The 18,575-nt window shown below is 45.9% G+C and overlaps 1 protein-coding gene across 2 annotated transcripts in view; it reads right to left on the minus strand.

Moving 5' to 3' along the window:
• The window catches only part of F12 (coagulation factor XII), a 210,106-nt gene that overhangs the window by 32,047 nt on the left and 159,484 nt on the right, over positions 1–18,575 (minus strand). For both annotated transcript variants that reach the window (XM_077265917.1, XM_077265918.1), the window contains 3 exons: positions 8,170–8,306; positions 2,319–2,459; positions 2,090–2,238 (listed from right to left, as the gene is read on the minus strand). In XM_077265917.1, the coding sequence (XP_077122032.1) occupies positions 2,090–2,238; positions 2,319–2,459; positions 8,170–8,306 (427 nt within the window). The remainder of the gene's footprint in view (positions 1–2,089; positions 2,239–2,318; positions 2,460–8,169; positions 8,307–18,575) is intronic.

Genomic DNA, 18,575 nt, shown 5'->3' on the forward strand with positions numbered 1-18,575 from the left:
CTTAGAGAATTTCTCCATATAAATGCTCATGTTAAAATCGAATTGCAGTCCGATAGCAATCGCAATGCTAGGTGTGAAAAATAAGATTGTACTCACATTAAAAATGCATGACACTCGCATGACACTTACATTACACTCGTCCGACTCTCCCGCATCAAAATCCGTCTGATTTTAAAATTGCTAGTGTGTCTCGAGTAGTGTTGAGCGATACCGTCCGATACTTGAAAGTATCGGTATCGGAAAGTATCGGCCGATACCGGCAAAGTATCGGATCCAATCCGATACCGATACCCGATACCAATACAAGTCAATGGGACTCATGTATCGGACGGTATTCCTGATGGTTCCCAGGGTCTGAAGGAGAGGAAACTCTCCTTCAGGCTCTGGGATCCATATAAATGTGTAAAAGAAAGAATTAAATTAAAAAATATCGCTATACTCACCTGTCCGACGCAGCCGGGACCTCAGCGAGGGAACCGGCAGCGTTGTTTGTTTAAAATTCGCGCTTTTACTTGGTTACGTGAGGTCCCGGCTTGTGATTGGTCAGGGCGGCCATGTTGCCGGGACGCGGACCAATCACAGCAAGCCGTGACGAAATTACGTCACGGCTTGCTGTGATTGGTCCGCGTCCCGGCAACATGGCCGCCATTAACCAATCACAAGCCGTGACGTCACGGGAGGCTGGACATGCGCGTATTTTGAAAAGCGCGCGTGTCCAGCCTCCAGTGACGTCCCGGCTTGTGATTGGTTAATGGCGGCCATGTTGCCGGGACGTCACTGGAGGCTGGACACGCGCGCTTTTCAAAATACGCGCATGTCCAGCCTCCCGTGACGTCACGGCTTGTGATTGGTTAATGGCGGCCATGTTGCCGGGACGCGGACCAATCACAGCAAGCCGTGACGTAATTTCGTCACGGCTTGCTGTGATTGGTCCGCGTCCCGGCAACATGGCCGCCCTGACCAATCACAAGCCGTGACGTCACGGGAGGCTGGACACGCGCGCTTTTCAAAATACGCGCATGTCCAGCCTCCCGTGACGTCACGGCTTGTGATTGGTTAATGGCGGCCATGTTGCCGGGACGTCACTGGAGGCTGGACACGCGCGCTTTTCAAAATACGCGCATGTCCAGCCTCCCGTGACGTCACGGCTTGTGATTGGTTAATGGCGGCCATGTTGCCGGGACGCGGACCAATCACAGCAAGCCGTGACGTAATTTCGTCACGGCTTGCTGTGATTGGTCCGCGTCCCGGCAACATGGCCGCCCTGACCAATCACAAGCCGGGACTTCACGTAACCAAGTAAAAGCGCGAAATTTAAACAAACAACGCTGCCGGTTCCCTCGCTGAGGTCCCGGCTGCGTCGGACAGGTGAGTATAGCGATATTTTTTATTTTAATTCTCTTTTTTACACATTATTACATTAATGTTGTTGCGATACCCGATACCCGATACCACAAAAGTATCGGATCTCGGTATCGGAAATTCCGATACAGCAAGTATCGGCCGATACCCGATACTTGCAGTATCGGAATGCTCAACACTAGTCTCGAGCCTTACTTGGAAAATGATCTTGTGTTTGGCCGATAAGTTACTGCAAAAAATATTTTTTAGAACATGATCAAATAACACCAATTATATAATGTCCACAAAATAATGTCAAGCAGAACTAAATCATACCACCATAGATTTGAGTACTTGTTCTGTTTGTTATGTTAGGTATATAAAAGCGTTTCTTAAAGTGGAAAAATCCTTGAAGGCTGGGGCTACACAGTGACTTTAGCTGCAATACACATTGAGTTGCCAAAGAAGTCACAATGCTGATGCTGCATCATGTAAGGCAGTATGGTTGTACAGCAACCAGCAAGCTGCCATAATTTGTAAGTCATAAAAAATCTAAATAATCCAAATAGAGGGGCACTTGATGCCCTTCACAAGCACACCAGGTTACTTTCCATCTGCAAAATGCATTTTGTTACATGCAATATTATACAATTGTTGTAACTTTATCTTCCATCTGTGAAATATTCCTTTACTCTTTATTATCTGTTCAATAATAGAAAGATTATTGTAACGCAGTATGATCACTCACCTGGCATGCATCAACACCCCCTTCTAAGAAACCAGCACATATCATTCCTGGAAGAATCTGATTACCATGGACATTTGGAGACTGACAGACTGAATTAGGGATGATTGGCACACGTGCTTCCTGCAGAAATAATGCATAATGATCTGCTCCTGCGGACACAAAAGGTTATGAGCATAAACACAGGCATGTTTCTGTAAAGCATCAATTGTTTGTGGCAAGATGTTCTTACTCTCATATTGATGGCCCCAACCGATCACTTCACAGTGTTGATCATTTGTGGCACTTCTGTTGGCTTGGGGTAAACAGGCAGGTTGCACAAATTGTGAGAACTCAGCACAGGTCCCTTCTACATCCTGCAATTTGACTAGAGCTGTAAAATATATATATATTATAGTCAATGCAGCTGATCAGACTTCAAGTCTTCATATAATCTACATCATCATCTAGCTTAGAGGGTCTTCGCCTTATAATTATAATCATGAACACTGAAAAATTCTATGGTTAGCCACTGTCAATAGTGCCATTGCTAGACACTCACACAAGAGATGCAAATGGCTGCAAAGCAGCAATCTAGGCTATGTGTGCACAGAATATTTTGAGGATTTCTGTTTCAAGCGGATCATCTCCAAAATCCTCTTGAAAAACTCTTCCAATTCAATTCTGTGGGAAATCCACTTTGCTGTTATGGAAGTTTTATGAGCGTTTTCTTTTCTGAAGATGTTTTGAAAAATGTCTTGTCATAAGTGAGGTTATGGGTTATACAGATGTGGGCATTAGATCACTGTCTGCAGGTTACTGAGGGAGGTTGTCTGATGAAGAGCAGACAAGGAGGGTGTATATAGAATAATTAACAGGTAGCTGTCAATATTTGATAACCATGTGGGCCCGCTGATGTGTTCCTGTATGCCTCCACTGGCACATAGGTGATAACCATGTGGGCCAGCTGATGTGTTCCCATATGTCTCCGCTGGCACATAGGTGATAAGATAAAGATGTGGGCCAGCTGATGTGTTCCTGTATGCCTCCACTGGCACATAGGTGATAACCTTGTGGGCCAGCTGATATGTTCCTGTATGCCTCCACTGGCACATAGATGTTAACCATGTGGACCAGCAGATGTGTTCCTGTATGCCTCCACTGGCACATAGGTGATAACCATATGGGCCAGCTGATATGTTCCTGTATGCCTCCACTGTCACATAGGTGATAACCATGTGGGCCAGCTGATATGTTCCTGTATGCCTCCACTGTCACATAGGTGATAACCATGTGGGCCAGCTGATGTGTTCCCATATGCCTCCGCTGGCACATAGATTTTAACAATGTGGGCCAGCTGATGTGTTCCTGTATGCCTCCACTGTCACATAGGTGATAACCATATGGGCCAGCTGATGTGTTCCTGTATGCCTCCACTGGCACATAGGTGATAACCATATGGGCCAGCTGATATGTTCCTGTATGCCTCCACTGTCACATAGGTGATAACCATGTGGGCCTGCTGATATGTTCCTGTATGCCTCCACTGTCACATAGGTGTTAACCATATGGGCCAGCTGATATGTTCCTGTATGCCTCCACTGGCACATAGGTGATAACCATGTGGGCCAGCTGATGTGTTCCCATATGCCTCCGCTGGCACATAGATGTTAACAATGTGGGCCAGCTGATGTGTTCCTGTATGCCTCCGCTGGCACATAGCTGATAATCATGTGGGCCAGCTGATGTGTTCCTGTATGCCTCCACTGTCACATAGGTGTTAACCATATGGGCCAGCTGATATGTTCCTGTATGCCTCCACTGTCACATAGGTGATAACCATGTGGGCCAGCTGATGTGTTCCTGTATGCCTCCACTGGCACATAGGTGATAACCATGTGGGCCAGCTGATGTGTTCCCATATGTCTCCGCTGGCACATAGGGGATAAGATAAAGATGTGAGCCAGCTGATGTGTTCCTGTATGCCTCCACTGGCACATAGGTGATAACCTTGTGGGCCAGCTGATGTGTTCCTGTATGCCTCCACTGGCACATAGGTGATAACCATATGGGCCAGCTGATATGTTCCTGTATGCCTCCACTGTCACATAGGTGATAACCATGTGGGCCTGCTGATATGTTCCTGTATGCCTCCACTGTCACATAGGTGTTAACCATATGGGCCAGCTGATATGTTCCTGTATGCCTCCACTGTCACATAGGTGATAACCATGTGGGCCAGCTGATGTGTTCCCATATGCCTCCGCTGGCACATAGATGTTAACAATGTGGGCCAGCTGATGTGTTCCTGTATGCCTCCGCTGGCACATAGGTGATAATCATGTGGGCCAGCTGATGTGTTCCTGTATGCCTCCATTGGCACATAGGTGATAACCATGTGGGCCAGCTGATGTGTTCCCATATGTCTCTGCTGGCACATAGGTGATAACTAAGATAAAGATGTGGGCCAGCTGATGTGTTCCTGTATGCCTCCATTGGCACATAGGTGATAACCATGTGGGCCAGCTGATGTGTTCCCATATGTCTCTGCTGGCACATAGGTGATAACTAAGATAAAGATGTGGGCCAGCTGATGTGTTCCTGTATGCCTCCACTGGCACATAGGTGATAACCATGTGGGCCAGCAGATGTGTTATCGTATGCCTCCACTAGCACATAGGTGATAACCATGTGGGCCAGCTGATGTGTTCTTGTATGCCTCCACTGGCACATAAGTGATAACCATGTGGGCCAGCTGACGTGTTCCCATATATCTCCGCTGGCACATAGGTGATAAAATAAAGATGTGGGCCAGCTGATGTGTTCCTGTATGCCTCTACTGGCACATAGGTGACAACCATGTGAACCAGCTGATGTGTTCCTGTATGCCTGTACTGTCACATAGGTGTTAATCCGCTTGTGCAACTGTACTGCACAGACAGGACAAGGTAAAACAATATTTTAATTTTTTTTTATCATAATTCTAGTTTTATAGAATCCATGGACATATCAATGATTGGAGAGCCTAAAAATATGATTTACAACAGAAAGTATGGTAAAAACTCTTATCTCAGTGGATAGAGGAATGAGGGGTCTTGTGAGACCATTTATAACATGCATAAAAGGCAAATGCAATTCTGGGATGTATTAACAGACGCATACAGTCTAGATCACGCAAAGTCATTATTGCCCTCTACTCCTCTTTGGTCAGACCACATCTGGAATTCTGTGTCCAGTTTTGGGCACATTTTAAAAAAGACATCAACAAACTGGAGCAAGTTCAGAGAAGAGAAACCAGAATGGTGACCTGTCTGCAAACCATGTCCTATGAGGAACGGTTCCCGGATTTGGGAATGTTTAGCTTGCAGAAAAGAAGACTGAGAGGAGACTTAATAGCTGTGTACAAATATTTCAAGGGCTGTAGAAGGATCATCTTTATTCTCATCTGCTCAAGGAAAGACTAGAAGCAATTGGATGAAACTGAATGGGAGGAGACACAGATTAGATATTAGAAAAAACGTTTTGACAGTTAGGGTGATCAATGAGTGGAACAGGCTGCCACGAGAGGTGGTGAGTTCTTGGTGAGTTCTCCTTCCATGGAAGTTTTCAGAGGCTGGACAGACATCTACCTGGAATGATTTAATGATTCCTGCTTTGAGCAGGGGTTGGACCAGATGACCCAGGAGGTCCCTTCCAACTCTATCATTCTATGATTCTATGATTGTATGTCATCTAAAGAATATCCATATCAGACTCCAGGAGAACCAATGAGTATTGCACATATGTCCATATATCCCATTGCGTTTGCCTCCACCAGAAGCTCTCACGGATCCAATAAGAATCCATAAGAAGTACGGTATCTTTATTTTTTCCTGTTTATTTTATACTGTTTTGCCAGTATGTATGTCCTTTTATTATTCCATATTTTGTAAATTTGTTAAGCACTGCACTGTTTTTGTATGTTAACTAGAAACATAAGAAGTTTGTCTCTCTTTGTTCTAACATTCCCATTATCTCAAGGAGAGAAAATAGCTTGGTTATGTTATCTTGTAACCAGAGTAAAATTAGTGAACTATTCAGGAGCTTGGTAAAGCTGGGTGTGCATTGGTATCAGTGTGTTGCCCAGTGCAGGTGTCTGACGGCCTGGTAGGATGGAGAGTGGAGGCACCATAAAGTGTGGTGTGGATGTGAGGACTTTCTGTGGGATTTGTTTCACTCATTGTTGAGTTATTGTGATAAGTGAGTGGGAAGCAAAGCACCTCTTTATGGTTGCGTTCGAGGCACGTGTTATGAACGAGTGGAGTTCGTGACACGCCTGGTGGAAAAAAGAAAGCATATGTCACTTCTTTGAAACGAATCTTGAAAACTAGGCAACCAAAAGCCTGCAAACGACACTTTTAAAACTCATCAAAAGTGCTTCAGGAAAAGAAAAGCTACTCCAAAAGCTTGCCAAAACAGGACAGTTTCCAAAAGTAGTTTCTGCTTGAAAAATGTAGAGTTTTTGACTGTCTCAAAAAAACTCTGTGTGTACATACAATAAACTTATGTGTTAGGGTATGAACATTCAACATCTTTTTCAGTAGAATTCCATCATAAAACCTACCTGAGATTCCAATCAGAAAACACTGAAAAGATTATATGCATTCGTGTGGAAATATGACTTGCTGTTCATATGTTCAGACTTTTAAACATCACTTAATTGCTTCAAGTTTCTAAAAATGCTAAATGGTTAAAAAGAAGTGACCTGTCCATTCTTCTGGCATTTTCTGCCTGGAAGATACTCTGTTCTTTACATTAAAGGGAATCAGTCAGCAGGTTTTTGTTATATAATCTGAGGACAGCATGAGGTAGGGCTTAAAACACAGATTTCAATGATGTGTCACTTATTCCACTGCATGACATTTACACAATGAAGGTTTTTTCACTCTGACATCATCGCCCAGACTAGTGGCCTTGTTCCAAGTCGTCTGACCACGCCCCCTCCTCTGATAAGCAGCTTACTGCCCATAGACAATGTACACAGGGAGCCTGGTGGGGGCGGGGTTAGCTCTCTGAGCCCTGATTCACGATACATCTAAGAACACTGATTGTATTACAACGGCTGCACCAAGTGAACTAAGTGATAAATCACAAAAATCAGGGTCTCTTTCTCTACATTATGCTGCTCTCAGATGAGGTAGAAAAAAATCCTGGGGACAGATATCTTTTAAAAGAAGTGACCTACTCATTCATCAGGTGAGTTCCCAGAGGAAAATATGCAACAAAAACTGATGAAAAATGGATCCGGCACATTGATATCTGTCTGCTTTTTGCTCACAAGAAGAAAACTGAGATGAACTCTGAATCTTAGAACTTATCCATGTCTGTTTTTTTCTTACAGCCACAGAAATGGACCATTTTTTTTAAGTATGCTGGAATCAATTTTCACTTGGTTTTTGGTTAATGCACCCATTTTTACATGCATATATTGTAATGTGTCAGTGTACTGAGGGTGGAAAACACTCACAGCACAAGCATGACAACCCTAATGTGTGAATAAGACCTTAGGCTGGGCTCATGGTCTGTATACAGACTGCAATGCCCGGACTTACCACACATCTCCTGACCTGAATTCACAGCCTCACAGTCTATGAGACTAAGTTGTGGGTGAATAGACCCATGAAATACAATCGTGTGAACTCAGGCTTATACTACTGTTAAGAATGGGGCTACTTGGCAACATTGACTCATGGGGTTAGATTCCTCCGACTTGCTTGTCACAGCCGCAGTACCATCAGGGTGACAAAGTGACCCCATTCACTCATATTGCGCTGTGTGGCACCTAGCAAATTTTGGCCGTTTGACAAATGGCTAAAGTCGCCATGCAATGCCAGCCTAAACGTCTGTGGACACTCATTATTATTGAATTTAGGTGTTTCAGCCATACACAGAACAAACGGAGGCATAAAATCAAGCACACAGCTATATAGTCTCCATACACATTGGACTACAAATCATTGGGTTACAAGAAACTGCCGATCTGCCAGATTGTCCCTGGCCTAATGTAAGAGCTGCATCACTTGTGTCATATTATTCCAGCAGCTACCTGGCTCCTTACATCATACCTATATCATTCAGATATGTCTCATCAGAATAGGCTTTATGGAGAATGTATTTCTGCACTGTGAACATGGCAGTCCGATAGTCTGACGTGTTGAACACATTCTGTCCTAGGACTACACTGATCCTGTTCACACTGGGTCTGTAAAAAAAATGACAGCATTTTCTACATCAATATAAACATTTTGGTACTGTGGGCATCTAAGTCAGCTTATGCAAATAAACCTGAAGGAAGGAGCTGTGACAATAAAGTCTTTTATATCATGCCAAGGATTTCCAAAAATTGGACCCAGTGGCAAGTATATTGTCAGCCATGTTCACGAGCCGATAATCATGAACGAGAGTTTATAGGACAGCTCTTTCCCGATCATCTGCCAGAGAAAACATGTTGCAATGACAAAAGAGCAAAAGAGATGGATTATCTATGCATAAAAATCATCGTTATTGGTAGCTGATCCCTACATATGAACAGTGGACATGCTCCAGGCAACACATTCTGTATATAATGGCAGAATGACCATAAGCGGTCGCTCACACGAGCGTATAACTCGGACAATCTATGTTTTATTCTCAGCTGTATTTGGCATGATGAAAAATTTGCAGCAGTGCGAAAAAAAAAATAACGGTTGCCGTACAGACCATCAGTATGACATCCCATTTTTACGGATACATTTCAATTCTGTAAGATGGGAAACTGTAAATGGTCCTGTAAAAGATTAACAGCTGTTGGGTAAAAAAAAAAAACAGATTGTATGTACACAGACAGGACATGGACGACAAGTGAGAAAACATCATCCGACTCTCCTGGATGAGAATGGGACCTATTTGTTATATGCTTGTGTGATCCCAGCCTAAGGCTGCATTTACAAACTGCAGCAACCCATCCTGCTGACGTTTTCCTACTGTTTCCCTGTACAATCACTTTATCTTGCAGGACAACAGCTGGGGAAAACTGCAGAGGCACACGGCTGTTGAGGTTTCCAGCCATAGTGTGACCGCTCCATTCGAAGAGGCCACTAATGACTTGAAGACAGTTGATCGGGACTCATTATAGCCTGAATTTGACGAGTGTAAATAGGCGATAAGCTACATGTATGAATAATGAGTTTTAAATTGTTAAAATTCACGATCTCAGTCAGTGGCCCCGGTGCGAACTTCCAAATGGGCCCCCCCCCCCCCCCCCCCCCCGCAGCCCTGCCATACAACTCAAGGTAACCCCCATAGAATACAACGCAGCCCCCTTCATAGTGCTCCATACCGTTGATTATTGCCCTATAGATGCTCCATATAAAGCTGCCCCATATATAATGCTCTGCACCGTTCATTATGGCCCCATAGATGCTCCATAGAAAGCTGTGCCATATATAATGCTCTGCACCGTTCATTATGGCCCCATAGATACTCCATAGAAAGCTGTGCCATATATTATGCTCTGCACCGTTCTGTTGTGAATTTACTTTTTGGCTCCCTCTAGTGGCTACTAGTGATTTGACTCTGGGTTTGTCAGTCATTCCTTTTATGCTCACCTGGGTCGTTAGGTCAGGGGTGTTGCTATATAAGCTCCCTGGACCTTCAGTTCAATGCCTGGCAACGTTGATATCAGAGCTAATCTGTAGTGCTCTTGTCTACTGATCCTGGTTCCTGCTTGATTAAGCTAAGTCTGCTTTTTTGCTTTTTGCAATTCGTTATTGTTTGCATTTTTTGTCCAGCTTGTATATTATCTGTATCCTGACCTTGCTGGAAGCTCTAGGGCGGCTGGTGTTCTCCCCCCGGGCCGTTAGACGGTTCGGGGGTTCTTGAATCTCCAGCGTGGATTTTTGATAGGGTTTTTGTTGACCATATAAGTTATCTTTCTAAATTCTGCTATTAGTAAGTGGGCCTCTCTGTGCTAAACCTAGTTCATCTCTGTGTTTGTCATTTCCTCTTACCTCACCGTTATTATTTGTGGGGGGCTTGTATCCTACTTTTGGGGTCCTTTCTCTGGAGGCAAGAGAGGTCTTTGTTTTCCTCTTCTAGGGGTAGTTAGCTCTCCGGCTGGCGCGAGACATCTAGCGACCAACGTAGGCATGTTCCCCGGCTACTTCTAGGGTTGGCGTTAGGAGTAGATATATGGTCAACCCAGTTACCACTGCCCTATGAGCTGGATTTTTGTACTTTGCAGACTTGCTGATATCTCTGAGACCCTCGCCATTGGGGTCATAACAGTTTGCCAGGCCAGTACTAAATGTTAAATGCATTGCAGAAGTGGGATTATAAGAAAGAAAGTTCTGAGGTTTTTTTTTCTCTCTCTCATTTTTTTTTTTTTTCTTTTCCCCTTTACCTTTGAGTGGCTTGTGGTTGCTGCAGACATGAATGTCCAGACCTTGATTACAAGTGTGGACCAGCTTGCTGCTCGTGTGCAGGGCATACAAGATTATGTTACCAGAAATCCTATGTCAGAACCTAAGATACCGATTCCTGAACTGTTTTCCGGAGACCGATTTAAGTTTAGAAATTTCAGGAATAATTGTAAATTGTTTTTGTCCCTGAGACCCTGTTCCTCTGGAGACTCCGCTCAGCAAGTGAAAATTGTTATTTCTTTTTTACGGGGCGAGCCTCAGGATTGGGCTTTCTCGCTGGCGCCAGGAGATCCGGCATTGGCTGATATTGATGCGTTTTTTCTGGCGCTCGGTTTGCTTTATGAGGAACCCAATCTTGAGATTCAGGCAGAAAAAGCCTTGCTGGCTATGTGTCAGGGCCAGGACGAGGCTGAGGTGTATTGCCAAAAATTTCGGAAATGGTCCGTGCTGACCCAGTGGAACGAGTGTGCATTGGCTGCAAATTTTAGAAATGGCCTTTCTGAAGCCATTAAGAATGTGATGGTGGGTTTTCCCATTCCCACAGGTCTGAATGATTCCATGGCCCTGGCGATTCAAATTGACCGGCGGTTGCGGGAGCGCAAAACCGCAAATTCCCTCATGGTGTTATCTGAACAGGCACCTGATTTAATGCAATGTGATAGAATCCTGACTAGAAATGAGCGGAAAATTAATAGACGCCAGAATGGCTTGTGTTACTACTGTGGTGATTCTGCACATGTTATCTCAGCATGCTCTAAGCGTCTTACTAAGGTTGTTAGTCCTGTCGCCATTGGTAATTTGCAACCTAAGTTCATTCTATCTGTAACTTTGATTTGCTCACTGTCATCGTATCCTGTCGTGGCGTTTGTAGATTCAGGTGCTGCCCTGAGTCTTATGGATCTGTCATTTGCCAAGCGTTGCGGTTTTGTTCTTGAGCCATTAGAAAATCCTATCCCTCTTAGGGGTATTGACGCTACGCCATTGGCAGAAAATAAGCCGCAGTTTTGGACACAGGTTACCATGTGCATGACTCCTGAACATCGGGAGGTGATACGTTTTCTTGTTCTGCATAAGATGCATGATTTGGTTGTTTTGGGGTTGCCATGGTTACAGACCCATAATCCAGTCTTGGACTGGAAGGCAATGTCAGTGTCAAGTTGGGGCTGTCATGGAATTCATGGAGATTCCCTGCCCGTGTCTATTGCTACTTCTACGCCTTCGGAAGTTCCGGCGTATTTGTCTGATTATCAGGATGTCTTTAGCGAGTCTAAGTCCAGTGCACTGCCTCCTCATAGGGAATGTGACTGTGCAATAGATTTGATTCCAGGCAGTAAGTTTCCTAAGGGAAGACTGTTTAATCTGTCGGTACCTGAACATACCGCGATGCGTTCATATATCAAGGAGTCTCTGGAGAAGGGGCATATCCGTCCTTCTTCTTCCCCTCTTGGTGCGGGATTCTTTTTTGTGGCTAAAAAGGACGGATCTTTGAGGCCTTGTATTGACTATCGGCTTTTGAATAAGATCACTGTCAAATTTCAGTATCCTTTGCCGTTGTTGTCAGACTTGTTTGCCCGGATTAAAGGTGCCAAGTGGTTCACCAAGATAGACCTTCGTGGTGCGTACAACCTTGTGCGCATTAAGCAAGGAGATGAATGGAAAACCGCATTCAATACGCCCGAAGGTCATTTTGAGTACTTGGTGATGCCATTTGGGCTCTCTAATGCACCTTCAGTTTTTCAGTCCTTTATGCATGACATTTTCCGGAAGTATCTGGATAAATTTTTGATCGTTTATCTGGATGATATTCTGTTTTTTTCTGATGATTGGGACTCGCATGTGGAACAGGTCAGGATGGTTTTCAAGATTTTGCGTGAAAATTCTTTGTTTGTTAAAGGCTCAAAGTGTCTCTTTGGTGTACAGAAGGTTCCCTTTTTAGGGTTCATTTTTTCCCCTTCTGCTGTGGAGATGGACCCAGTCAAGGTTCGAGCTATTCATGATTGGACTCAACCCTCGTCAGTTAAGAGTCTTCAGAAGTTCTTGGGTTTTGCTAACTTCTACCGTCGTTTTATCGCTAATTTTTCTAGCGTTGTTAAACCGTTGACGGATATGACCAAGAAAGGCTCTGATGTGGCTAACTGGGCTCCTGCTGCCGTGGAGGCTTTCCAGGAGTTGAAGCGCCGGTTTACTTCAGCGCCTGTTTTGTGCCAGCCTGATGTCTCACTTCCCTTTCAGGTTGAAGTGGATGCTTCGGAGATTGGGGCAGGGGCCGTTTTGTCGCAGAGAGGCCCTGGTTGCTCTACTATGAGACCTTGTGCCTTTTTCTCTAGGAAGTTTTCGCCGGCAGAGCGAAATTATGATGTGGGCAATCGGGAGTTGTTGGCCATGAAGTGGGCATTTGAGGAGTGGCGTCATTGGCTCGAGGGTGCTAAGCATCGTGTGGTGGTCTTGACTGATCACAAAAATCTGATGTACCTCGAGTCTGCTAAACGCCTGAATCCTAGACAGGCCCGCTGGTCATTGTTTTTCTCCCGTTTTGACTTTGTGGTTTCGTATTTACCAGGTTCTAAGAATGTGAAGGCCGATGCTCTGTCTAGGAGCTTTGTGCCTGATGCTCCTGGAGTCGCTGAACCTGTGGGTATTCTTAAGGAAGGAGTTATCCTGTCAGCTATTTCTCCAGATCTGCGACGTGTGTTGCAGAGATTTCAGGCTGGTAGGCCTGACTCTTGTCCACCTGACAGATTGTTTGTGCCTGCTAAATGGACCAGCAGAGTCATTTCCGAGGTTCATTCCTCAGTGTTGGCAGGGCACCCGGGAATTTGTGGCACCAGAGATCTGGTGGCCAGGTCCTTTTGGTGGCTTTCCTTGTCAAGAGATGTGCGGTCATTTGTGCAGTCCTGTGGTACTTGTGCTCGAGCTAAGCCTTGCTGTTCTCGTGCCAGCGGGTTGCTCTTGCCCTTGCCTGTCCCGAAGAGACCTTGGACACACATCTCTATGGATTTCATTTCGGATCTTCCGGTGTCTCAGGGCATGTCTGTCATCTGGGTGATATGTGATCGTTTCTCCAAGATGGTCCATCTGGTTCCTTTGCCCAAACTGCCTTCCTCTTCTGATCTGGTTCCTGTGTTCTTCCAGAACGTGGTTCGTTTGCACGGCATTCCTGAGAATATTGTGTCGGACAGAGGATCCCAGTTTGTTTCCAGGTTCTGGCGATCCTTTTGTGGTAGGATGGGCATAGATTTGTCGTTTTCGTCCGCTTTTCATCCACAGACTAACGGACAAACGGAACGAACTAATCAGACTCTGGAGGCGTATTTGAGGTGTTTTGTCTCTTCTGATCAGGATGATTGGGTGACCTTCTTGCCGTTGGCTGAATTTGCCCTTAATAATCGGGCTAGTTCTGCCACCTTGGTTTCGCCATTTTTCTGCAACTCTGGTTTCCACCCTCGTTTTTCCTCGGGACATGTGGAGCCTTCTGACTGTCCTGGGGTGGATTCTGTGGTGGATAGGTTGCAGCGGATCTGGAATCATGTGGTGGACAACTTGAAGTTGTCACAGGAGAAGGCTCAGCGTTTTGCCAACCGCCGCCGCGGTGTGGGTCCCCGACTTCGTGTTGGGGATTTGGTATGGCTGTCTTCTCGATTTGTTCCTATGAAGGTCTCCTCTCCCAAATTTAAGCCTCGATTCATTGGTCCTTACAAGATATTGGAGATCCTTAATCCTGTATCCTTTCGCTTGGATCTTCCGGTGTCGTTTGCCATTCACAACGTATTTCATAGGTCCTTGTTGCGGCGGTACGTTGTGCCTGTGGTTCCTTCTGCTGAGCCTCCTGCTCCGGTGTTGGTTGAGGGCGAGTTGGAGTACGTGGTGGAGAAGATCTTAGATTCTCGTCTATCCAGGCGGAGGCTTCAGTACCTGGTCAAGTGGAAGGGCTATGGTCAGGAGGATAATTCCTGGGTGGTCGCCTCTGATGTGCATGCGGCCGATTTAGTTCGTGCCTTTCACGCCGCTCATCCTGATCGCCCTGGTGGTCTTGGTGAGGGTTCGGTGACCCCTCACTAAGGGGGGGGTACTGTTGTGAATTTACTTTTTGGCTCCCTCTAGTGGCTACTAGTGATTTGACTCTGGGTTTGTCAGTCATTCCTTTTATGCTCACCTGGGTCGTTAGGTCAGGGGTGTTGCTATATAAGCTCCCTGGACCTTCAGTTCAATGCCTGGCAACGTTGATATCAGAGCTAATCTGTAGTGCTCTTGTCTACTGATCCTGGTTCCTGCTTGATTAAGCTAAGTCTGCTTTTTTGCTTTTTGCAATTCGTTATTGTTTGCATTTTTTGTCCAGCTTGTATATTATCTGTATCCTGACCTTGCTGGAAGCTCTAGGGCGGCTGGTGTTCTCCCCCCGGGCCGTTAGACGGTTCGGGGGTTCTTGAATCTCCAGCGTGGATTTTTGATAGGGTTTTTGTTGACCATATAAGTTATCTTTCTAAATTCTGCTATTAGTAAGTGGGCCTCTCTGTGCTAAACCTAGTTCATCTCTGTGTTTGTCATTTCCTCTTACCTCACCGTTATTATTTGTGGGGGGCTTGTATCCTACTTTTGGGGTCCTTTCTCTGGAGGCAAGAGAGGTCTTTGTTTTCCTCTTCTAGGGGTAGTTAGCTCTCCGGCTGGCGCGAGACATCTAGCGACCAACGTAGGCATGTTCCCCGGCTACTTCTAGGGTTGGCGTTAGGAGTAGATATATGGTCAACCCAGTTACCACTGCCCTATGAGCTGGATTTTTGTACTTTGCAGACTTGCTGATATCTCTGAGACCCTCGCCATTGGGGTCATAACACCGTTCATTATGGCCCCATAGATGCTCCATAGAAAGCTGTGCCATATATAATGCTCTGCACCGTTCATTATTGCCCCATAGATGCTCCATAGAAAGCTGTGCCATGTATTATGCTCTGCACCGGTCATTATGGCCCCATAGATACTCCATAGAAAGCTGTGCCATATATAATGCTCTGCACCGTTCATTATGGCCCCATAGATGCTCCATAGAAAGCTGTGCCATATATAATGCTCTGCACCGTTCATTATTGCCCCATAGATGCTCCATAGAAAGCTGTGCCATATATAATGCTCTGCACCGTTCATTATGGCCCCATAGATGCTCCATAGAAAGCTGTGCCATATATAATGCTCTGCACAGTTCATTATGGCCCCATAAGATGCTCCGCACAGCCACTTGCCCCTTATAGTGCTGCACAAGCATTATGGCCCCATAAGATGCTCCGCACAGCCACTGCCCCTTATAGTGCTGCACAAGTGTTATGGCCCCATAAGATGCTCCGTATAGCCACTGCCCCTTATAATGCTGCACAATTGTTATGGCCCCATAAGATGCTCCGCACAGCCACTGCCCCTTATAGTGCTGGCGCTGCACAAGTGTTATGGCCCCATAAAATGCTCCGTATAGCCACTGCCCCTTATAATGCTGCACAATTGTTATGGCCCCATAAGATGCTCCGCACAGCCACTGCCCCTTATAATGCTGCACAATTGTTATGGCCCCATAAGATGCTCCGCACAGCCACTGCCCCTTATAGTGCTGCACAAGTGTTATGGCCCCATAAGATGCTCCGCACAGTCACTGCCCCTTATAGTGCTGCACAATTGTTATGGCCCCATAAGATGCTCCGCACAGTCACTGCCCCTTATAGTGCTGCACAAGTGCTATGGCCCCATAAGATGCTCCGCACAGTCACTGCCCCTTATAGTGCTGCACAATTGTTATAGCCCCATAAGATGCTCCGCACAGCCACTGCCCCTTATAGTGCTGCACAAGTGTTATGGCCCCATAAGATGCTCTGCACAGTCACTTGCCCCTTATAGTGCTGCACAATTGTTATGGCCCCATAAGATGCTCCGCACAGTCACTTGCCCCTTATAGTGCTGCACAATTGTTATGGCCCCATAAGATGCTCCGCACAGTCACTGCCCCTTATAGTGCTGCAGAAGTGTTATGGCCCCATAAGATGCTCCGCACAGACACTTGCCCCTTACAGTGCTGCACAATTGTTATGGCCCCATAAGATGCTCCGCACAGCCACTGCCCCTTATAGTGCTGCACAAGTGTTATGGCCCCATAAGATGCTCCGCACAGCCACTGCCCCTTATAGTGCTGCACAAGTGTTATGGCCCCATAAGATGCTCCGCACAGTCACTGCCCCTTATAGTGCTGGAGCTGCACAAGCGTTATGGCCCCATAAGATGCTCCGCACAGTCACTGCCCCTTATGCTTTTGCTGCCATAAAAAAAATAAATCACATACTCACCTCACCTCTCTCTCTTCGCTCAGGACCCTCGGCACTTTCAATATTTACCTGGCTGCTCCTCGTGCGGCTCCGTCTTCGGCACTGACGTTCAGCAGAGGGCGCGCACTGACTACGTCACCGCGCCCTCTGACCTGAGCGTCACTGCCAGAGGACGCTGATGACAGAGCCGCACCGGAACGAGGAGCGGTAAATATCACGCAGCGCTGCAACCGCGGTAGTTACGCCCCTGATCTCAGTATTGAAAAATAGCCAAATTTATCAAATATCCAAGAGTGACAAACTTATGAAACATCAAAGCAGAACACTGATGCATTTGGCAATGCAGCCACAAGCCATACTGACTTTAAAAATTCCCCCGTGTCCATTCACTGCACACAGAATCGAACGGTAGTGGGCAACCAATGCTAACAAGAGAGCGGGATGAGAGAACGCGGAAACTGACACTGCCGGAACCAAGTGAGTGTGTGCACACGGTGTTGGTGTGTGCACGTTCTCATCCCTCTCTACGGTCTGCATCAGTCACTCATTATTGCGTGATCTTGTGTACAGCAAACATTCACTGCGGACAGGAGAGCGGGATGAGAACGTGCTTGCACACACTGACACTGTATGTTTGCTCTTCTCCTTCAGTGTCAGTGTGTGAAGGGCTGAGGTATCAAGTCAGGCAGTGCTCTAAAGCAATGGCTGTCAATCAACCTTAAAGGGAGGTATGAAGGATTTTAATTGAGGGGTAGAACAGTGTACTGAACCATTGGATATCGCAAGAGTGCACCGAGGACCCAACATTTATATCTAATATATAAAGCTGAATGTGTGTGTGTGTGTATGTATGTATGTATGTATGTATGTCCGGGATTGGCATCTGAACCGTAGCAGCTACAGCCACAAAATTTTGCACAGTCACACGTCTGGACCCCGAGAGCGTCATAGGCTATGTTGTGAGGTGAAATTTTAACCCCGCGCTTTCCAATTCACCAAACAATTTTGCCCCTATCTACATAATGGGGAAAAAGTGAAAGGAAAAGTGTTGGAGGCGTCGCAGCTACAGGCACAAAATTTTGCACAGTCACACGTCTGGACCCTGAGAGCGTCAAAGCTATATTGTGAGGTGAAATTTTAACCCCGCGCTTTCCAAGTCACCAAACAATTTTGCCCCTATCTACATAATGGGGAAAAAATGAAAGGAAAAGTGTTGGAGGCAAATTAACAGCTGCCAGATGTGAACAAGGGGGACTTAAAGAATGACAGCGATGGCACCAAAGAGTATATACTGTACAGTTGCTAAGGTGGGGCCCCAACATGGGATAATCACACCACCACGGGGATATGAACACACACACAAAATGCGCCACACACTACCACGTGCTCGAACACATATACCACCCTCAGTGCACATTTCACCACACATACACCAACCTCGCCACATAAAAGTAGAAACACAAAAGTCGCCGCTCAAAACTCGCCACGCGCAAAACTCTCCACATGCAAAACTCGCCACACGTGCAAAACTCGCCACACGCAAAACTTGCACACGCAGAAAAATTGCCACACGCAGAAAAATTGCCACATGCACAAAAGTTGCAACACATGCAAAAGTTGCCTCACACAAAACTTGCACATACTCAAAAGGCACCACACATAAAACTCGCCACGCGCAAAACTCGCCATGCGCAAAACTTGCTGCACACAACTTGCTACACTAACCTGTCACATGCAACTCGACACACAAAAAGTTGCTACACGCATGTCGCC

This window comes from Ranitomeya variabilis, chromosome 5, assembly GCF_051348905.1.
Source record: "Ranitomeya variabilis isolate aRanVar5 chromosome 5, aRanVar5.hap1, whole genome shotgun sequence".
NCBI classification, from domain to species: Eukaryota; Metazoa; Chordata; class Amphibia; order Anura; family Dendrobatidae; genus Ranitomeya; species Ranitomeya variabilis.